This window comes from Harpia harpyja, chromosome 10, assembly GCF_026419915.1.
Source record: "Harpia harpyja isolate bHarHar1 chromosome 10, bHarHar1 primary haplotype, whole genome shotgun sequence".
Lineage (NCBI taxonomy): Eukaryota > Metazoa > Chordata > Aves > Accipitriformes > Accipitridae > Harpia > Harpia harpyja.
Window position 1 is genome coordinate 22,592,721 of NC_068949.1, and position 22,919 is coordinate 22,615,639.

Consider the following 22,919-nt stretch of genomic DNA (forward strand, 5'->3'; position numbering starts at 1 on the left):
ATATATGTTGCCTGATGCTTCCTTTCCCCAAGCTGGCACTTCTCCCGGGGAGGCCATGTCTCTGCCCAGCAATACATACGCACGGGGCTCTCCTGTGCACCCAACTGCATGCCTGTCTGTTGCACGGGTGAACCCACCCTTCTGACCTGCCTCCTGCGTTGTTGGTTTTCTTCTAGGCTTGGTCACAGCACCGGAATATTCTCTCATGTGGGAACACCCTGCCTCTCTCCAACTTAAGCATAGCTACATTTAACATTTTGTACCTTCTCTAGCAGAATTTGAACCTGTATAGATGCCTGATGTAGTAACTGCTATTTCAAGAGCCAGCGTCTTGCTGCAGCTGAGAAGTATGTCTAGCCTATTGCTGCTTTGCAGAAGTTTTGCCTGCTGTAGTGCTTCCCTTGATTATGTCCAAGGAAATGATAACAAAGCCTTGCTCTCCTTCTGCAGTACTTCTTGTTACCTTTATTTTTCAAGACTCTTGGTGAAGAAATACTAGATAGCTGACCGGGAAGTGATGAACAGCTTGCTGTATGTAGCTGAAGAGGAGGAAGAGGAACACTTCAGGGTGAATTGTATGCGTTTAAAGGGTTCTGTATTACTTGACGTGTTTATCAAACTCTCTTCTTAAAGCAGTAAAGAGTTGAAGAGGCATGGCAAGGCTTCTCTGGGAAAGCAAGGAGGATGAATGCAGTGCTGGTCTTGGTGAAGGGCGGTCCTAACAACTTCAGTCTAGTAAGGTTCACCCTTTGTAAATACAAAGCCATATGTTGAGAGGAGAGTCTCTTGTTTCTGTATTGTCTATGATTTTGGGATGCCTGTTCTCTTTTTTAATAAATTGTGTCAGTAAGAGCTGGTCTAGATTAAAATTCATATTTTGGCTTTAATGAAGTATTTGCTATTATTCATATTGTGTTGAGGCTTAAGACTGCCTGGTGAAGAATATGCCAAGAACTTTAATGTCAAATAGGGGCCAAGTGCTTGTGGAAATGGAAGGGAAAGAGACTTCACCTTAGTCAGCGTTCAGCTGACGTATAAGAGCAGCGGTTATTACACATGGGGAAAATAAAATGCTTCAGTCATCTGAAGTTCCTATGGGATTGAATACACAGGCTTTTACTAGAGCTACGGGTAGAGGGAAATAATAACTGTAATTTTTTGGAAGTTGTCTTGTGGGTGTCACCATACTTCTTGAACATGAAAATTCATAGCAAGTAGTGCTTCAGTTCCTGGGCAGCAGTGAAGTTCAAATAAAGTAAAATTACTTGCAGTGATCAAAAGGATCAAGAGAGAAGCAGTAGCTTTAGTAGCAGTAGGGAAATATCCAGGATTTGACTCTCCAGCATATACTTCAAGAGATAGTCCTGCACTGGAAAGAGGTAGGCAGAGCTCTATCCTGTGACAATTTTTAGGATGTTGTTTATGCCAAATAGTATATAGTGATCCTACCACCATGTGTAGGATGTTTGGCCCTTGTTTCTTAGGTGGGGGATGAGAAATCTCTGTGTATCAGATATATTGTTGAATTTCGTTTGCTGCTGATAATCTGTATCTTTCAACTCTTGCAAGTGACATCTCTTGATGAAAAAATGAAAAGCAGCTGTCTCGGAAGTTAGACCACTTCACTGCTTTCTCCTTATTGTGGCTTTGCTCTTGCCTGTCGAATAAAGAGGTGGATTCTTTCCCTGATCTTTGTCTTTCCAAATTTGTAAACCAGATGAAAATTTGCAGTCTACCCGGTTCTTCTGTTATTGTTCCTGTAGGAGATTATGTGGATTGTGGGAGGAGCAGGGAATTATTTCTCTGTATCAAACCCTGACAGGAAGAAGGCTCTCTCTTGACACTTCCAACTCAGCTTTTTTTCATACATTTCTCTTCTTCTGGCTTTCAGTTCCATAGTGGTTGCTGATCTGGTCTTTTGTATGTATGTTTGGTTGGAGGTGTCAATAGTAATTTCCCTGGACACTGAAACATTGAGCTTGAATGTTGCAGACGAAGTTTAGCAGCATCAGTCCCTAACCTCTGTCTTGATCTGCTCTGTAAACATTCTCAGCCGGTGTTTGAGTTAGGACTCTCTTGGACTGCTCTTGTGGCTGCTAGGTTTGAAGTCCCCTGTGGGCTACAGCACACCCGCTAGAATTAGCCGCACGCAGCGGTGGTGCACTGCAGCCTGGCAAATCGGCTCTGTGTGAAAGCAAGGAAAGCCCAGCGTACCGGTCACAGATGGCTGAAGCGCAAATCCGAACTCGTGTAGAAATGTCCTGTAATAGCTGTCCTCTGTGTGTGCCTGTGTTTGTAGGTTGGGGACGAATGTCCTTTCTTGCAGAGGACGGCAAATCAAACCGTGTCCGCTCAGCTGTACTTGCTGAGCAGCCAAGTCAGGTCTGGTCATTTGGTGTGGGAGAGGAGCTACCCTTCCCGCAGGGTGGGCCTTGGGCTGAGGGTGAAGAGCTTCCCTGCGCCCCAGCTCCTCCTCCCCTCTGCTGCCTGCGAGGAGTCTGAGAGATGCTGTGATTAGGAAGCATATATAGGAGATCAGCTGCAGTGATGGCTGGGGATTTTTTTGGAGGTCCTTGCGCACGTGGAGGGATGCCGAGAGCAGAGGAGAGTGCTGCACCCCCCCGACCCCCCCAGCGGTGTGTGCGGCTGGGGGCTGCGGGAAGGGTGCTGCGGGGGAGGACTCGGTCGGTGGGATGGGTGCGTGGACAGCGAGCGCCTGAACTCTCCGCTCTGCAGCACACATGCGTGCGGCGGGGGGTGGCGGGGGGGCTGCTCCGCTGATGTCAGAAACTGCAGCCCTCTACCTCCCGCCAGCAGCCTGCCTCCCCCTCCTCTTCCTCCCTGCCTCCGCCCGCAGCCCGCCTTAGGGGAAGAGGGGTTCAAGCGCTATATGTCACTAGGGGGAATTTCGCTGGAAGAGGTGTTCGGAGAAGAGGAGGAGTATGTGTAAAAGCAGAGACTCTGACCTTGGAGGAGAGGCTGGGGCTGGGAGCTTGGTGGGGGGCTGCCGAGGGTCAGCCTGGCTTTTCGCCCGCCCCAACGCATGGACGCAGGTGGGAGAGTGCCCTGGCGTGAGAGCTGGCAGAGATTGGCAGGGTGGCAGGCGGTGGAAGCTGTGCTTTTGCTGTGGCTCCCTATGGCCAGAAGCTGGCTTCCTCCCGCTGTGGATGTCGGCGATGGTTGGGGTTACCCTAGGTTGCCTCTCGGTTTACGCTGTATATTTTATAAAGGAGCTGGAACAGAGCAGACAGGATTTCAGCTCGTGTCTGTCTTCTCAGTGGTCACATTGAGTATTAAATTTCCAGCATTAACAATGAGGAGGGGGGGCAGTAGGCCCGCAGATTGGGCAGGAGTTCCTACTGCCTCCACGTGAGGTTGGAGAAAGGGGCTCGGCGAGAGAGTCGTGTTTCTTGTTTTCCCAACATAAACTGGATTTGTGTATGGCAGAGATGTGATTAGACTAACTCCCGCACATGTCCCGAAGCACTTGGCTCTAGAGCATTTACTCTGATCAGTGAGCCATGACTGAAATATTTCCAGGTGTCCCTGCAATGAAGAGCAGGATGTTGAGCACACTGTAGATATTTGGGGCAGGGAGAGCTACTTGAATTTCTTGTAAGAAGGATCCAGTGCAAAAGCTATGGGGTTTTTTGTTGGTTTTGGGGTGTAGCATGGAAATTTCACTGCCTCCAAATTTAATTCTTCTCTGGACAGTGCAAAACCATCACTGCCAGAGGAGGACTTATCCGTGGATCATGTAGAAATTTCTGAAGAGTGCTGCCCCCCCCGCCGCACCAAAATGGTGGGTTAATACCACTGTTTTAAGAGAGGACTATGACAATCTTTTTGTTCCCTTCCATGCCCTGGAAGTATTTTAGTTTTTTCTGGCCCTGCAAATTGGTTGAGGACAATTTTTAAAAGGGAAGCATGCTAATATAAAAATCTCCCTCCACTGTGCCACCTATGAGCATCATCTATCTGCTTCACAACTCTGACAACCAGGGTATCACCCCCCTTTTCATTAATTCTGGCCTATCACCTATTTTGGTGCTTCAGGTGTTTCTTTTTCTTTCCTCTGTTCTTGAAACCTCCTGACTTTGACCAAGTTAATAGATGTTACAAAAAAATGTTAATTTGCCAGTGTTTGACTATAGAGTGAGCTATTGCTGTTGGCTTGGCTGGGGGAAGAGGGCATTATCAACTCGCACCAGGACCACCAGCGCAGGAAAGAAGCCTTGAATGTTGTAAAAAGAAATGTGGAGTGTCTTACTTTGTTGTGTGTTTGCCTGCAACAGAAGTGTTGTCAGTGCTCAGAGTAGTCATGTTGGGGAAAGCAGAGGTGCATTGGTTTCTGCTAGGCAAATGCGTACTTAAAATTTTGAAGTGTTCACTAGATTTTGTTAGTGTATGGAGGAAATGTCAAGCTGTAATTTAAACAACTGTAGTTCCTGCTGGCCCTTGTGACAGTAAGCTTAATGCTTCAAAATGTGGGGTCCTGTGAGCTAGGCTGACCTCAGGTTCCTTTTTGTACCTTCTTAAATTTGCTGTCTATTTAAATATCACTGTATACTTCTGTTACAGCTCCCCAAGCATTCTGGTATTGCTGCCTACATGATTTTTGGAGAACAGTAGCAGAATACTTCTGAAGAAGTGGGCCGGCAGTATCTTAGAAATCAGCTTTTTGAACACTGAGGGTAGCTGAAGATCAGTGGGGCATGGATTTAGTCTTCTGGAGAAACTGAGTCTGTAGCTGTTAGATTTTGATTCCTCATAGCTTTTTCCACCTGTTACTCTCCGGCTCCCTTTCTTTCTGTTTGAATTTTGAATTTGTTTTTAATGTTCATTTGTCTCTCATGGATTGGTTACTTTTAACCAGTAATTGTATTAATCTATAATGCTTTGATTGAAAATATCCCTTTAGTAATGCTGCTTTACCCTCCCCCTTTCCTTCCAGAGAATATTGCAGAATTCCTGTTGCTCCCACCTGTTAGATGAGCAGACTGGGGAAGATGGTGGCTGGTGCAAGCGTCTAATTACTGATGACTCTGAGAATAATTCAGAGATATAAGGAGAGCTGGTTAATGTTGTATCTTCCCTTTTTATGATGGGATTAGGAAAGGAGGAAGTAACTGTGGCTTTACTCCTGGTGTCGGGATCTGCCTCGCTCTGCTCCTGGCAGAGTCAGAAGGAGAATTCCCCGTCTCCAAGATGTGAGTTGAGTAAATGTGATGACCTTTCAGAGAATGTGTGTGTGCATGTGCATATAGATGTGATACTGTACTCTCAGCACTTTCGCATTATGTTCCTGAGAGCATGAGTTACACATCTCTCCGAAGTGGTGACCCGCTGTCCTGCTGCTTCAATCGAAAGTTCCCATCTTGAGTGAGCCATCGCCCAGGCAGCCACAGCCCTGGGCTGTCTTGTCTTTCCTGTGGCTGGAGTCTGCTTAGCAGTGACACTGGGACAAGTCCAGGTTAGTGTCCTGCTGCTGAGAAGGGTGCTAGCTAATCTTTTCTCTTTGCTAGAAGGCACAGGTGATATGGCTGTTAAACACAAGACCCTTTTTCTCCGGGGCAGCAAAGGTAGCATCTCTCTTTGCAGTGCTGCTGTTAAGTGTGATTCTGTCCGAGTCCCAAAAATTGAGCTGAGAGCTGTCTCGGAGTAAAGAGTAGGCACTATGGGAATGAAGACACAGTTAATTTAAAACAAAACCCATGCAAACATATCTCTAGGGAAGGAAGGTGCCCGTGAAGATGAGCCTGGGAGTGGGCATAGCTCTTTGTAGGCCTACCGAGCCAAAGGCTAAATGGCAGAGAAGGCAGGGAGCAGCAGCCTGCCTGCTGTGGCAGAGCTGCTGGGTTATCTCTGGGGGGCTGTTGCCATGACGACAGTGGCAAACAGGGACTGAAAAATTTACCAGATCCGTGTGAGCCAAAGGATTAAACTTTCTCATAGGAGGGAAGGGAGGGGAGGAGGAGGAGGGCGGGTGATGACGTATTAATGAAGGACAGCATCCTAGTGAGAAATATCAGGGTTGCTTTCCTATAGCCACTGGGATGGCGGAGGGGAATGCGGACTGGCATTCCTCCTCCAGTCTAAACTCTGGGCAATACTGCTCTGACAGATTCTCTGTTTGAAGAGGGGGTGAATGCACCCTGCTTTCACTGGGTAAACGGGCAGGATTTGCATTGTTTTGGCAGATGAAATGTAAGAAGTGGGAAAAGATGGTGTGTCTCTCTTTTTTCGGTCTTTTTTTCTATTCCCTATACTCACAAATAACTCTAGTTCTCTACCTCATGCTTACAGCTTTTCTGCATCAGAGTTGGTGCAAATAATCAAGTTTCAGTGTTGCCTGCAGGTTTCAGACTATCGAACATGAAGCTAACCATCCTGCACTAGTGTTATTGATAATGCAAGGCTGTTGTCATTGAAAATGTCTGATGCAAAACCATGTCAGCACTGTTAGGGCTAGTACTGGTCTTGACCCTGCATACTGCTTTTGTCCCTGCTGGCTTCTCTTCCCAGAGCTGTAGTGGTGTCCCTGTATATCAGAGCTGATAGCATGGTGGAGAAGGCCTGAGTGGTGGGCAGGTAGTGCGAGTTTTCCCTCCACTGGAGTCTGAGGGAAGTCCTATCACTACCTTGTGCTGCAGCTTCCTTTGTGGAGGTTGACCATTATAAGCACTGGTCCTAGAAGAATTAATGATTTGCAGTTGGCTGGGGAGCAAGGAGCTGGTGGCGGGGGTCTCTGCCCTCAGTGCCCAAAATCTCAATGCCCCATAGCTCAAAAGTTGGTACCACTTGGTTGTTTGCAGTACTGCAAGTTATCATGGTACCTTTTTGCAGGCTGCTTCAGGAAAGACTTATCTGGTCATGCGCAGCAAACCACATGCAGCAGCGATACACATACTAGCATAAAATGTTTGCAGACTTAGTAAGATAAAATTGTGGTGATTAAAACTAGTTCCTTTCTAGAAGGGCTTCTTCAACTTAAAACATTTACTTATGAAATGAGACATTAATACCTATGGAAATTAATAGTATAGGTCTTTCCCAGTAGCCCAAATCCCAGTGGGCTTTTTAAGCCCCTGTGAATACAGGCCATGAGTGAGAACAAGGATGTTAAGGCTCCAAAGCCAGTTTCTGAAAGCTTGTGGAAAGGGTTCTTTCCTTTCCCTTCCTTCGCTTCCACTCCTCTTCTAGGCACCTGAGTTAGCTGGTGTAGGCTGCAGCTTGTCTAGTGGAGTAACTCAGTATTTGGATGTGCTTTATCTTCTGCTGTTACTGTGTCATCTCTGGTAAGTCAGTTGGTGTAGACTGTGGTGATAGCTGTGAAGAGAGAGATGTAATTTCTTGATGTTGAAGACAACTCTCCTCTGAAGGAAGAGATTTTCTCAATCCCAGGGGAGCAGTGAGAAAAGGAAAAGTGGTCTGACACAGCCTGAAGTCTGAGGTGAAAAAAGGAGAGAGAAGAGCTAGAAACCTTTAAACTTAAGTGCACTGGGTTTTCTTCCTTCCTCTGAGCCCTCTTCTTTTACAGGTGGGACTGAGCATAAGGTAGCTCAAGCAGATGAGTTTTACCCCAACTTCTCTCTTGAAGGAGGTTATTTCCTGAACCTGTTGCTTTGTTCCAATCTGCCATACATTCCAGAGGAGTCTGCAGTTGGTGGTCTTCCTTCTGAGTGAGGGGTCTCCTTGTCTGTGTAGCAGAATACAGTCAGTGTGTAAAGTTCCCTGCAGCTCTGCAGATGTGTGAGATGTGTGTGTTGATCCTGCTGCTGTGCTTGCTGCTAGAGATCTGATGTCATACACCTGACTCGAAATGTGACTTCAGAGGGGATAGTCCAGTGCTTTCTCTGGGACGCACTTACTAGATGCACATTTCAAATAGCATGGGTGCCCTGGAAGCTTTTGCAGGGAAAACAGCTTGTTAAACCTCTTGTATTGGTCTCCAGTGCCTGCCAAATATACTTAGCATTTCTACTGTAGTGGAGCAGCTGCCATTCTGAAAATGTCCATGTGTATCGTGTATCTTGGGGTTTTTGTTTTTTTGGTGTTTTTGTTTGTTTGGTTTTTTTACTCCTACCACCTTGTGTCAAAGCATATAACATTTGTGGGTGATGGGCCAAGAAATCACCCAGGGTGGCTGGAGGAAAAAATAGACCTGGAAGAAGGAAGTTTTCTTTAGTGCCCCCTGTAACACACAGGGACTTGCTGGAAGGTTGTTCTTGGAGGCTAGTAGAGAGTGTAGCTTGGTGATGCCAAGCAGAAGTTCTTTCTGGTTTTTGCCCAAAGAGTTGGTATGCTGTTAAGTTTAATTCTGCCTGCCTCGGTGCCTCTCCATGTACTCCATTTGGGTATCAAATGTCCTCTGTTGAGATTGTGTCAGAGAGGTTGGAAGAGTTGAAGTTGCGCAGCTTTATTTTGTAGCTGGTGCCAGTGCAGAGGCAAAGCTCAATTGTGACGGATGTGCTTCTTCAGTGCAAGTTAAAGTAGTGATTCATAGCACTTGTGTTACTTTAAATATTCCTGATTTTTGGACTGCAGGATTGAAAAGCAACTTCCAGCTCTGCCCATTTTTGTTTGACTTGTATGTCATTTGGCCTAGAACCTGCCAGCTCTGCAGATTAGGATATTGTTGCATCTACTGCTTGTTACGAAGTTGCCCGAATTAAAATTTTCAGTGTTGCCTGATCAGTGCAGAGCAATGATCCACAGCCTTCTCTGTCTGTCTGAATTGCTCTTGCACTTAATAATGGTGAGGTAGAGGAGTGAAGTGTTGGTCAGCTCATCCTTTGTGTGGAAGCACTTCTACAGCAGCAGACTGGGAGTCAAGCTTTCATAATGCACTTGTCTTCTCCAGACAGCCAAGTTCAGCATCGGGGATGTGAAAAAAGAGGAACAAGGTAGTTTGCTTTTTTGATAACCATTATCAAATATTGCTGACAAGTCCAGGTGACTCTGACTGCTGCTAGCAGTTTATGTTGCTGCAGAGCTGGTTACCCAGCTTTAAGGAAGCATGTTATGCCTTGTTAACTCTTTGTGGCTGTGTACACTTAGTTTCTTCAGTAGTCCTGAAGCTGCGCTTAAAAAGCTTTCCCTCCCACCACCTCACTAATGGTCAAGAAGTTTCTTGGCTTTCCTAGGCTTTTCAGCCTGCTCTTCTCCCTGATGAAATATGAAATGTTAACTGCTGAAGTTTCTTCTCATTTGAAAAACAGCTGAAACTCCATCCCCATCTTAGAAACAAAACTCAGGTCTCACCAATGCAATTAGCTTATCTGAAGTGGTGGGGGCGGCCAGCTTGGGAACAAGGAAACATACAGCTCGGCTGAGCCAGAGGAATTTATATTCTTCTTCTGCATCTCTGAATTCCTGGATCCTGCATTGCAGTGACTTGACGCTGCTGAGACCTGCCTCCCTGCCACACTGTTACCTTGTCTGCTAACTAGCTGTAGTCTGATATTTATTTAGCTGGTTCATCCAAATCCACTGGCACCTGACATGATCAGCTGATGGGGAGAAGAAAGGAGCTCATGTCCAGAAATGAGCTCACTTGGTGGGATTTCTCTTTGTTAAGCTGTGCACTTCAGACCTTCTGTGGATAGCAGGATCGAGACAGAGTCGCTGGAGTTCTTGCATGGGTCACCGTTGCTGTGTGTGTGGCGGAGAGGTTGTCAGTATGGCTGTGTCGCCTTCGGAGCAGCTCCGTGCCCTACTGTCTTGCTTACTGCATGTCCACTTTAAGAGGGTTCATCTGCAATGCAGCTGTTAGCGGGGAAGTTCTGTAAATCAAGAGGGAGTGAGCGCAAGCAAGCCCGATGTCTGCAGTTGTGGCTGGGTCCTCCCCACAGCACAGGGAAACTTGTTCAGAAAGACTTTTTGAAGGAGGAGGAGTTGAAAGGGATGGTAGCACAGTGCTGATGCTAGGAGCCCCTCCTTTCTGTGCCTGTGTCTGCACCAACTGCTCAGGAGCTGGAAAACATGTAGAAAAGCACAATGGGCAGCACTCCTGGAACTGGAAAATCCTGTCGTGCTTTTCTCCTCACTCCGCCACAGAGTCTAACCAGGTGTTTGCTTAGGGCCGATCCTGTCAGGATGTCTTTATTGCACACTCGCTTCTCACACAGGATGTCCTGTTACAATTCAGAGCTTGTGAGCTTCTGCATGTAACTCAGAAGCACGCAGAGGCCTCATGAGTCGCAAGTTTATTACTGTGCTCTCCTCTGTTGCACGGGCTGTCAAAGTGACCCCTTGCTGGTGCAAGGGGATGATGCCGGTGACCTGTGGGGATGCTGTGATGCCAGGGAGGAAGCCCACAGGTGGAGTCAGCTGGAGTGCCATGGCTGTGCAGGTGTTGTACCGGGCAGGCTGGGGACTGCCGCTGAGTGACTTGGTGCAGGGAGGAGGAGAGGGACCACGTGCTGCCGTAGGCCTGCTGTAAGTGGGGCGGATGCGCTGTCTGAGGGGGAGCTCTGCAAGGATTGCAGCCCCTCAAGCGCATGTCAGGGAGGCTGGCTGGGGACCGCGGGGTTTTGAGCATGTGGCTGAGGACTGGATGGCTTGCTGTTCTGCTCTTCCCCTGCCCCTCTGCTTCTCCAGTGTGCAGAAGCCCTTTGAAAGACTGCCTGGGTATCAGCCATGCCTGGGAGCACTTGCAGGTTCCCCAGCCACAAGTTTCTGAGGATATTTTGGTGAAGAAAGTCCTCTGTGGTTTCTGCAGTTAAGCAGCTGGGAAGCGTGATGCCTTCCCACAGGGATACCGGGAACTCTATGGGCCAGAGCTGGGGAGGGCCTCACAGGACCTTCCTTAAAGGTGGCTGCAGCTGGGGAGAGTGCATGCTCCTTTTCACTCTGATGCTTAGCAGGCAAGGCTCCCTCCTTCGCTGCATTTGAATGTATTCTGGGCAGACTTGGTTCTGGGTTTCTACTTTGGTTTCTTTATTTCCAGTTGGGAAAGCATGTCCTATTGACAGTCGTTGGTGATGCAGGAGAAATTGGGGTATGATTCACCACCTGCTTTTCCTCCTCTGTTTCCTCTCTGCTTCTCCTGTTTGCCTGGGCATTAGTTGTCCCTCTCGTAATAACTGAATTGTGCTAACCATGTATAAGCAATGTTCCCTCCCCTTTTGCCGCGGGACTGGCTGACTTGTTGTAAGAAGTTATTTTTAGGGTTTGCTTCCTGGGATATTCTACCCGTGGCCAGTTATGGTGATGAAAATGTCACTGAGATGCAGAAAGGACTCCCAACTCATTGCTAGCACGCTGATCTTCCTGTTATAAGGGTGTTCATGGGGCACATGAGTCCCTTACCACTACATCACCTGTGATTAGGGAGACACCACAATGACTGTGCAGCATGACTCCCTGTGGAAAGCACACTGAGCTTCCAGTGTGATCCAGATAGATTGTGTGGCAACTGAATTGGCCTAGGGGAAAAAAACAATGAAATAAGAAAAAGGAAAGAAGAAAAAAGCCTTTCTTTGGTTGCACTGGAGTTTGTTTCTGCCCTTTTTTGTAGATAGGGATGTCAGTGCTGCAGAGCTGTGTGTCCAGTGTACAGGGCTGTCCCTAACAGGCAATTTGCATCTTGTACTGGATGTATTAGGTTGCACTGGGTTACTGCCAAATGCCTGGTCTAGACTAGAGGAGAAGGTGTGTGCTTATTCTTTTTAAACACCTCTCCCACCCCAGATCTGCAGCTTGCAACACCTGAAAAAGCTGATCTTTGTGGTAGCTACAGTCAGCAAGGCATGAATGTAGTACGGACAAGTTACAAAGTCCAGCTGAATGAGGCTGTAGGTTGACAAAATGCAGTCTCTGGTGCCAGTGTTAGCTTAAGGAGCATCTGCTTCTTTGGAGATGTCTGTTCCCTTCTCTGTATTGCAGCAGGTCTCTTTCCTTTTCTGTCTCATCCCTTGGATCAGGAAACCAAGCTCAGAAGAGCCCTTCAGTAAGGAATTACTGAAGTGATAGGGATGGGAAGGCATTTGGTTTCCAGACAGGTTTCTCGGAGCAGCCATGGAAGTGTTTGCTTGGGTGTAGCTCTGGGAACCAGGATTTCCTGCAGATGGGACTGAGAAAAGTGCATGTGGAGTGGTGTGTTAGTGCACCAGACCGGTGGATAGCTCTTGCGTGCCTGTATTGTACTCCTGGAAGAGAGCATGTGGAGCAGAGACCCCTGAGTGGCTTTGGATCGAGGTAGTGGGGAATAGCAACTTGGTTTTCAGGCCTGATGCCATTGGGACTGGGAAACCGGGTGGCTGCGGTGCAGGGATGGTGGCAGCAGTCTCGAGGGGCTGGGCACTGTGCCCATGCAATGCAGAGCCTTGCCAGCTGCCTGAAGGGGAGCCTGGTTACAGAAAGATTGGGAGACACTCCTCCCTGACTAGATAGAGCGTCTTCAAAGTTATCAGTGTTTAGAAACAGTTTTGTGTATGTTTTTAAGTAATCCTTACATTTAAAGTTGCTTTAGTGAGTGGTAACTTTTCCTCTTAAAATGTCTTGTCACTGTCTTGCTTCTATACAATACCTAGAAGTACCCGAGAACTTTGCATACACAGGATCAAGTTTTTGGACTCTTCAGGAACTGGAGGCAGCCACGCTGTCTCTTTCCCCCCCACCCCACCCTGCCCCATGTTCTTAACTGCTGTGTGGACATACTGATACGTGGTATATTTTGCCCTTTTGTATAGAAGTGTTTTGGTGACTCTGCTATAGGTGATATCTGGTGTCGTGCATGTGTACATTTTAAGTCTTCTCTCACTGAAATTTCTTGGTAGCCTGCTCTGTATTTACAGCTTGCTCTGCTTAATTTAAAGTTATCCTAGTATTGCTAGGGGAACTTAGTCTTAAAATAGATGGTTTGGCCTTTTTTTCTTTTTTTTAATTATTCTAATCCTCCGAGACTTGGTGTTTCTTGTCAGAAGAGCATATTTCGACAGAGGTATTATCTTCTTTGGAGACGAGTCATTCAGCACTCGGGTACAGAACCATTCATCTGTGTTCTCAAGAAGATTTTCCAGTTAGTTTACTCCGCTCGTTCACGTCCCTCAGATACCAAATCAAGGCAGCATTTCCAGCATCCTTCCCTCTTTCAACTGGTTTGGAATAGCTAAAAAATAAGCAATGAATGTAGGCTTGCTGTTGCATGGATACAGGCCCCCCAATGTGTCTCGTGCAGTGAAGAATGGCGTTCTGCTGAATACCAGAAAGTTCTGTGTTTTTGTTTGCCTCCTGAGTTTTCATCATTTGGGTTCAAACATAGATTTCCTTGGTTCCTTCAAAAGAAATCCAACTGTTTGATGACCAGTGGTTCCATTATCATATAGCATTTTATTCAAGGGCCACGTCGTACAGATTGTTGTTGGGAAACTGGGGACTGGATGCAGTAGGTCTGCAGGCTTGGACAGCCCTGATAGTGACATCTGAATTGAAGTGTGTCAGGGATGTATGAGAAGGAACCTGCGTAGCCCCTCCTGCACAGGATAGCCTTATGGTTTCTGTTCGTATGTTGGTAAAGGTGGAGTCAATGCCAGGAACAACTTCTTCCAAGTAGGGTTTTTTCCCAAGGTTTTGTAGGAGTTTGCTCTCTCCTATGGAAAGGGATGGGTGTTTAGTCTTGTTCTCCAGGAGTTTGATTCCCCCCACCCTTTGTCCTCCCAAAATTTGTTTTCTCCTACCTGAAAGAAGGTCCTTCCACTGCACTGTGCTCCTCTGTGCCACCAGGAAAGTGTTCCTGTAGCTTTTTTTTAGCCATGTACCCTCAGTCTTGCTTTGTTGTTCCCCCTGTCAACTACGTAATGCATCAATAGCTTTCATTAAGCATCCTTTATTCTCCCAATACCACTGCTGGGCAGGGAAGTATTAGCTCGGTTTTACTCATGGAAATACTGAGAGAGATGCAAATTTTAAAGTGCTTTCCAGAACACTTGGCAATAAGCCATGATGAGTTAGGAAAAGAGTCCAAGTCATATTCTTTGCTATAACAGTGATAAGAAGAGTGTAGGTAGAAAAAAGACTGTGGGCATTTGGCAGGAAAATAACGTGGGCTAAAGCATGTAGTATTAAGAGGAGTTGTAGTCTAATTTGCTGGTTATAGGAATAAGATTTTGGTGTGTTCCTTGTACTGCTTTTCCCTCTGATTTACTTATTGTTTATGGAGTACAGCTCTGACATACACTATGTCGGGCATGCCTTTGGACTCTCTACCTTTCTGTTATTTTTCAGTGATAAGAGATGGTTTGAAAACTACAGGTAATTGCTGTTGATACAGAAGGCTCTTACACAGATGACAATAAACATCACATGATTTTTTGTGTGTGTGTTTGTGAAGACTAATCAGAAAAAGTAAAGGATATCACTTAGATATAAAATTGTTCCTTGTATCAGTCATAACTACAGGAATGGGGACAGTAACATCTGCAATGGGTTGCTTTCGGAAATGAGTAAAAGTAGGGCGACAAAAATGAAAACTTAGACCTCTAGGATCAGCAACTGTACCTAAGAGCGAAAATAAGAGCAATCTTATGACAAGAATTTAGGTGAATTCTAAGACTGGCTGCATTTCAGGATCTGAGTAAGTAATTGAGTCAGTTGTGAAAATTTAGATTATGGGATGCTGCCAGGAAACAGTTCCTGCTCCCCACTCGCTGTGTCTCTTTGGCTAACTAATCAGTCTGTTTGTGCAAAGGTTTCCTACATCCTGGAGAATTTGTAAACATGCACATTAATGTATGGTTAAGGCATTTGAAGTGTTTCCAAAGGAAACAGCTGTAGATGCACAAGGTATACTGCTGCAAGCCTTCTTGATCATACGATAGTGCCAAACTAATATGAAGTCTTCAAGTGTAGAACATCCTTTGCCACCCAGGGAGGAATAAAATCTTGGATGCGTTTAAGAAGATTACTGTTAGCTTGTCAGAAGGAATAATGAGAAGTTATGGGACAGAGCTGAAGACCTGTCATTAACTGAAAGCTGGTTCAGGGGAGGGAAGAAAAAATGGGAGGGAATGACCAGAAAGCTATTCTACACTTCATATATGCTGGGGATACTGCTCTCATTTCAAACAGTGTGATTCAGGTTTTGTTTAGAAGGCATTTAGAAACCATGCTGTGGAGGTGTTGGAAGGAGAATCCATATGAGGGGGGGAGCGGAGGGAAAAGAAAAATGCTAGGGAGAGGTGGAATGTGATTAAGGTTAATTAAAGTGTGCTGTGAAAACTAGTTAGATGTTCTTGTGTGCCCTTTCTGTAATAAGAGACATATGTGGTTATGCAATGAATTGAAAATTTATCTTTTCAATAATTCATTTCAAACTTGCTGCCTTGAGACAAATATCATAGATTGGAAAAAAGGATGAGAAACTTGTGTGTAATTAAAGTCGGCATATTTGGAGAGGAATTCTTTTTAAAAAGTAAAGGGCTTACAGACTTATTTCTTCAGGTTATTTGTGTTTGGCACTGGGAGATTAATCCCTTGTGCCCTTTGTACAGGATGACTGGGATAGTCCTGAAACGTAGATCTGTGTCTTTGTTTTTATTGACAGTTGTTTTCTCTGTAACTTCAGAGAAGAATACAAGCTTTCCTTTTTCCTAGCACCACAGCAGGAGAGCGGAAGATGGGGGAAGGAGTGGAGGTTTGACTCCAGCATTGGGAGTAATCCACCCTATAGCTTGATTTAAAAAAAAAAAAACAAAACAAAACAAAAAACCAAACAAAACCCCAAAGGACATCCAGCCACTCACTCTCCTTTTTCAGTCTGTCTTTTCTGCCATCTGGCTGTCCTAATGTTCTAGCATGAATTAAGTTGAATTGTTGCTATTCTACCTGAATTAGCAGGTTTCAGCCACCATTGGTTACGGAATGTGAGATAAAATGAATTAGTGCTCTGGCAGTGAGCGTATATTAAATTTAGGAGCTGACAGTACTGCCCATCATGGCTTGACTTTCTCCGCTTTTGTAAATTGCATTTGTCTTTCTTTGCACTTGAGCTTTGTTTTCTTAATCTTTAGCATGTTAGAATAATGTGTAATGCTGTTGAGGACTAATGCTGGTGCGTGAACCTATGCTAGCACTATTGCATGTAACTTTTTGGCCTCCAGGTTGCAAAGAATTTTTCTGCTAGTTTGTTGGGGATTTTTTGATGGAGGGCAGGGGCGAGGAGAGCAAAGGGAAAGCCTCAAGAACCAATAATGTAGCATTCCGTGATGCTGTTTTTAGAAGTTCTATGTCCTACGTAAAAGACACTTAGGAAGCGTTTTTTCCCCCCTCCAGTTTTTTACCTCCTATGAAAAGGAATGTTAATGCTGTGAAGGAGGATGTGGAGCACAGTCCTCCAAAGCTCAGTCCTGTGAACTCCCTGGATGTGGAACGTGGTTGGAAATAACTTTTTACACTGGAGCTATAAACATTGTTCTGCTTCTCTCTGTGGATGGTACGCTGGTTGCCTCCAAACAAAGAGGGTGTCTGTTTATTACTAGAAATTCAGGTTGATTTAAGCAGTATTTGAATCAAAAGCATGAAGAGTATGATGTGAAGGCTTCTCTGTGGAAAATGATATCGTAAGTTATTAGCCGATTCAATGTACAAGTCATAGGGATATCAACTATATTACTAACTGAAAGCCCTGGTGATTCTGCAGGTTTTGTGGAGCACTGAAACACTGCAACAAATTGGGTAGGTACTTCTCTGACTCTTGAGAGTGGGTTTTAACTATTGCCTGGGTTGACTCTTCTAGCAAGAAGCATGCCAGCTTCCCCTGTGCTTAGTGGCTCTGTGGCTTCATAAAAGTGAAATTCTTGTACAACCTTCTCTTTTAGGCTTCCAAGAACACACATTGTTGTGGACTTTCAGCTGAAGTGAGAGTTCACTCTCCGGAGTCTGGCTGTTTGGGGGGGGTGGGGGGGGTGGAAATGTTTGTTCCTTTAAGTTGCTTATGTGTCTGAAATTTAAGGATGTGGTTGCGTATCTTTATAAATCCATGATGTGATCACTAACCCCAAAAAGATTTGAAAGTTTTTCTTAAGTGAAAAAGAGGAGGTGTGTTTGTCTTTTTTTTTCCAATTGCTGTGTTTTAAAATGATGTGTTGTTCATTTTTAAGTCGTGAACTACACCTTGACTGCAAACTGGAGATCTTTAAAAGCATCCTTCTCTTAACTGTCAATTCATTTGGAATAACTCTGAAGCCAAATGAAGGGCAAATAGTACTTTTATTATCAGTGTTTATGGAAAGGCAAACTGTTTCCTTCCCTCCTGCCCTTGCCATAATAAGGGCATTGCTTTTGTGCAGTGTAAACTGCATTTAGTAATGGTCTTGTGCTTAAGAGCTTCTAGTTAATGAGACCTATTAACAATAATGAAAAATGGCATTCTGAAAGTGCAGACCTAGTCAGAAAAATGATTCTCCAAGAATGACTGGATGGCTGCATACTCTTCTTGGCTTATTTAATTTAGGGGGTGGGGGAGGAGCACAGTCTTGGCTCTGAAACTAATTATTCTCCTACAAATGTGCCCATGATCGGCAGTTCCCGCTGGGGATTTGCAGGGCTGGGGCTTCTGGGGCTAAAGAGCTTCCAAGACTGAGCCTAGCCGACACTGGTAGGCTTGACTTTGCTTTCCCAAGCCTCAGCGGGAGTAGCAGTGGTAAAACCCAGCTTTTTGTCTGCTGGAATGAAGACATCTGAGTCAGCAACACAGAGCAGTTGCGTGGAGTAGGAAAGTGATGTTTTTACATAATTATTCATCTGGCTATGTTTGTGTTTTAGTGTGTTGCCACCTCCGCATCATGTGCTGTTTTAGTTGGGAAGGATGTGCCTTGCCTTTCAATATGTGAATAATTCTACTTAAGGAAAAGGGAGGACAACGACTATATTGGATCTGAAATACAAGAAAAACCCCACATCCCTGCTTAGGAGCTGACACAAGAAGACTGCATGGATGATGTCTGTTCATATGAATAAATAGTAAGGCATTACAGGGAAAGTCTAGAGAAGTGGAAGCTCCCTTTATCTCTGCCTTGGTGTCCTCCCACTCAGAATGGACATGTGGGTACAGTACCAATAATTTCCTTTTGAGATAGGACAGCCTGTCGTGCCACTCTGCAGGCTTGGAATAGCTTCCCCTAATATGGGACCAGCTTGTCCATCTTCATTGAAAAGGATTTTTCTGGTTGTTCTCTTACTCTGCTGTTTGTGCTGAGTTCTTCTTAAGAATTATGACTTTCTGTGATTACAGGTGTTCTGTATATTGGGAAATTCCATGCTGTGGGACAAAGTGGGCAGCTTTTAGGACAGAGGGGAGATTTTCACATAAAGCGGATGTTTCTTCTCCTATTTGGGGGGCAGCATTGATTGCTGGAGAGAGACATGATTTCTTGGTTCTAGACCCTGACTGCCAACTTGAGCTAATGGTACCAGACCTTTTAAGTTTTTAGTTGGACTTCATCTTCTAATAAGGCATCCTCCTATTAACTGCCATCTGTGGCAAGATCATGTGCTTGAAGCTCAGTGGTCCTAGATGGATAGCTGGTGGCTAGCTCAGTGGTGATTCTTCTGTCTCTTCTTCTGGTGCTAAGCAGAAGGGTGTCAGTATCTGCTCTCAAAGGAGCCATTTCTGTGCTATAATGGAAGCATTTCAAACCACCTTGCCCTTGTCTCTAGCAGTTGCTTCTTCCATGTGGAGGTAGAGGGGCTTTGGGGGGTTCATGTAATTTTTCAGGATGTGTTATGTACTCACACATCTGCCCTTTGCGGAAGAGGGGGGTTGGAGTGTTTGCCACTGAGCACTAAAACCCTACCATAGGGACTGTTGAGCCATCTGTGGGAGAGACTTAACTGCTTGAAAAGAAAACAGACTTCTGAAGCTGTTTACATACAGAAATCAGAAACTGGTGGATGCCTAGGGTGTGCAGGAGCATTGGCTAGCAGCTTCAGTTAAAATGGAGCCGAGAAAGATGCTGTGGCGAGCTCCTGCATCCCCGGTGGAGCTGCAAGCTTGTTGAACAGGAAGCAGGCCAGTGCGTGGAGGACAAAGTGGCTGGCAGTGTGACAGGGAGCAGACTACTAATGGGGCTGTCCAGAGCACTGTTGTGTAGGTGAGAGGAGAAATTAGCTCTTGGTGCAAAACATTTTGTGGCCTGACAGCCAAAACCGCTAAACAGTGCCAGGTTTGCGTGCGTGCGGTTTGGCCAGATTTTCTTTTCCAGGTCTTGCTCTCCTGCTCTATGTTGCCACAAGGCCAAGATTTGTAAGTTTGACCCAGAATTGCAAGGATATGCCTGTGCTCTGTTTTCTTAGACTGTTGTGTTTGAAAAGATTGGGATTTCTTTACTGAAAAATCAAAACTGAGAAGATTCCCCTAGGCTTTAATGTGTTCTAATACGGTGTTAACAAAGGGAGGGGAAAAAGCAGTTGCAAAGCTGAACACCATGATCTGAGCTTGTGCTAAAACTTGGACCCTATAATTGCTACTTGCCGTCCTTAGCTTGTCTGTTTTAGAGATGGAAGCATTGAGCACCCATGCTTCTGCTGGGCATAATTTATCTTGGCATACCCAGTATTGCTGAAAATCCAATTTTTGGGTATTCCTTGGGATCAAACATTTAATCATGTGTTCTGTAATCACATCTATGATGTGGCATCACTACCAATTTGCATAGACAGTATTAATTGTGCTATTTTTTAAACTTCCAGGTATTTTGTAAAAGAATTTTTTTTTGAACAGAACTTAAGTATTACTTTTTTTTTTTTTTTTTTTAAATGTGTTATGTGTACTGGGTCTAGATAAATGTTTTTCCTCTATCTCTTCATTGGCTCATTGGCTTGGTCATTCAGTGCTGCAGCCCAGAGTTTTATTGCTCACACTACTGGGTTAACTGTTGGCTGGTAGAGAAGGAAAGCTTTTACATCTATGAATCCTTCACTAAGAGATAAAGTCTTTTGCAGTAGCTGCCACTTCATCTCTTTCTCTTCTCTTCCTCTGGCTTTTGAAAAGTGTACAGAAGAGCATGGGGAAGACAAGACACAGTTTGTCATAACCTGCCATCCCTTTCAAGATGTCTTTTGGCTAGAGTAGGTCAGTATAAATGGCTGGGTGCCACTTAAAGATGCATTTCAAGTTTGGATATCAGAGCTTTGTTTGTAAGTAGCTGGTGTTGAAGAGGAGGTGCCATTTATAGGACAAAGAAGTGACCTTTATTAGAAGTGCCTATAGCAAATGGGTATCTCTGAGGCAATATTGCCCTTTTCCTTAAAAAGAGGGTAAAAGATGGTGAGCTATCTGTTGTCTGATCTTGCCTTACTCATAGCTTGTGTGATGATAAGCAAGTCATTGCATTCAGGTGTTTGTTCAGTTTTGGTATTAAATTCAGACAGAAAACCCAATACCCCCTTTTATTATTTTTTTTCCCCTTTGATCTGTCTTCATTCTTTCAGGAGTAGATGAAATCTAATCAAAGCAAATCTGATTGTTGGGCAGGCCGCATCTATGGAAAAGCGGAGTCATATTGGGCCTCACCCTTTTAAAATGCAGACTATTTTGAGTCTCAGATTGTGTTTCTGCAAAATGGTGTATTCTCCTTTTATTGCTGGTGATATTAGGCTAAATTAATTGCTGTTTAAAGCACCTGAAAATCCAGTGCTATAAGGTGTCATAGAAAAAGCTAGGTGTTGTTTTTGCAGCCTGTATGAACAATCTGGATCTGTATTTTATTTGAAGGGCATTTCAAATTGTTCTTCTTGATGCTTAATCATGACCTGTCTATATGTTAACCTGTATTTTCTATATGATAAATGGAGACTTTAACAATTTATGTGCTGAGCAGAAGGATCTTTCCTATAATGTACATGTGAAATATTTGCTAATAAGCTGTCATGTTTTGTGTCACTCTAGTCTCCACTGAGGTAGATGATTAGAGATGGTCTAATGATGCCCTCAGAGCTTTACTAAGCAGAATCTTATGAACTAAACCAGGAGCAAATATTTTATCTTTGTAATAAGATTTCATATGCTGAAGGATCTCAAAGTACATCCCAAGCTGACTGTGCTAACAGGACCACTGAATTGCAGTCATGAGCTGGGGAATCACAGAAAAGCCTGTATCTGAAATTGGAGCTGAATCCAAATGATCCTACTGAGTAACTCAGACATGATGAAGACAGTTATCATCTTGGGAATATGATCTTCAGCATAAAATCAGAAGAAATAATAAAGCTGTCTTTTGGCAGGTGGAGGGTGGTTATTGCTCTTTTAAAAGTGTGAGGAATAAAGGGAAGCAGCCAGGTTTAACTTATATTGATGAACACAGGAAGATGCAAAATAAATATCTGTGGTCTATACTGTATTTCTGCCCAAATATGACTCATTGTTTCTCTTGTCCGAATTGTATTCCTGGGAGCATCGGATCACCACAGAGCTACAAACTGATTTTGCCCAGTGGTTAAGACTCAAGGATGCATCTTGGTATCATGAAGGCAGCCAGAAGTCCATAAGGACAGCCTCTTGTCAGAATAGCTGCCTTGGACTTGGCAAAATATGTTTAAACTTGGCAGGAGGCAGAGAAGACTGGAAAAGCACCTTAGAGCTGCAGATGTTTGGTTTTCTGAGATATGTTGCCCTCTTCCTCCTCTGACTTCCAAGAATGAGCTGTCCTAGGTCCTCCTATGTGGAGCCTGCTTGTTTGATAAACAAAACAAACTCCTCAAAATCCCCATTTCCTGGTAATCTGGGTGTTTTCCCTCTCTGGACTGAATGCTTATCTTGTCTTCCCTGTGCTGCTGATGAGAGAGGCCAAGACGGGTTTATCGTAGCCCACAGTGGCGCTGGTTGCCATCAGTGTGAGGCTGGTGCAGTGCTTCCTGCCAGCCCCAGCTCTTGGTGGTGTCACCTGGCTCTTCCTTCTGAAACTCCTTCCTCCCATACCTGCCACGGCAATTTGATAACTGCTTTCCCCAGACCTGTCTTCACTTTCTTTGTTCCTCTGGTGCCATCTTTGTGATTTTTTCTCTTAGAGTGCAGAGTTATGTATAGGCTGTAATAAATAAAAGTTTCTCCTGTAAGCAATCAGTGATGTGCTTTATTAGATATGTTGCTGTCTAAGTTATTTTCCCCTTAAAGCTTCCATTTCTTTTAGTCACTGAGTCAAGTGTCCTATCTTTCTAATATTTGAATAATTCTTGATGTGTGGTCTCCATTCTGTCCTTGTAGGGCAAACTGAGAGCTTTAACAGTCTCCAGTTTTAACTTCAGATCATGTAAATTCTTCAGTGCCCTGGCCTGCTGGTTTCCTGACCAGCTAGAGCTAGAGAGAGAATTGCTCTGTATGCTTGTAGACACAGGAGGAGATGCTGCTCATTGCAAGTTCTCCAGTATATTGAATGGATGGGAGCTACATGTAGATTTGGAAGTTGGTACCCTCTGGTTTTGGCTGTCCCTGTTAAAGAGCAGTAGACAACCTGACGGGTATCACACGCTGTCTGTTGTTGTTATTGGTGAGGTCCTTGGTTCTGACTGTAAGCAGCCAACTGCATAGTTGCTTCTTGGGAAATCAGTGTGTTTCACTAGCTCCTGAATAGCCCGTCTCTGAAACGGTGCTGTCCCAATAGCAATGTCATACTTGCCTTGCTATTATCCAGATCTCATGCGATATCCTGGTATTACATGACTGGGGTTTTTCTTTCTTTTAGGTGCAGGTTCTAGGGCTCTGCAAGTCCTGGCTGTACTGCTGACTCCTTGTGATTTTCAAATAAATTGCTTTATTTTCACTCTACTTTTTTTAATCTGTGAAACTGGATATTTTTCTTCAATATGTGATAAGAGGGTGGTAAAGATTGATCTGCATTCTGTACTTACAAAAATGATGACCTCCTACATGAGTGCCAGGAGTGACAAAGGGAGAATGTTGGGGGAGCTCTGATGAACAG

At 44.8% G+C, this 22,919-nt stretch overlaps 1 protein-coding gene across 18 annotated transcripts in view; it reads left to right on the plus strand.

Annotated features, from left to right (window-relative positions):
* CAMK2G (calcium/calmodulin dependent protein kinase II gamma) overlaps window positions 1-22,919 on the plus strand; it is a 137,990-nt gene that overhangs the window by 21,587 nt on the left and 93,484 nt on the right. For 3 of the 18 annotated variants that reach the window (XM_052799020.1, XM_052799019.1, XM_052799018.1), the window contains exon 3: window positions 16,643-16,677. The exons of the other annotated variants lie outside the window; for them this stretch is intronic. In XM_052799020.1, coding sequence (XP_052654980.1) covers window positions 16,643-16,677 — 35 coding nt within the window. The remainder of the gene's footprint in view (window positions 1-16,642; window positions 16,678-22,919) is intronic. 18 annotated transcript variants of the gene reach the window in all.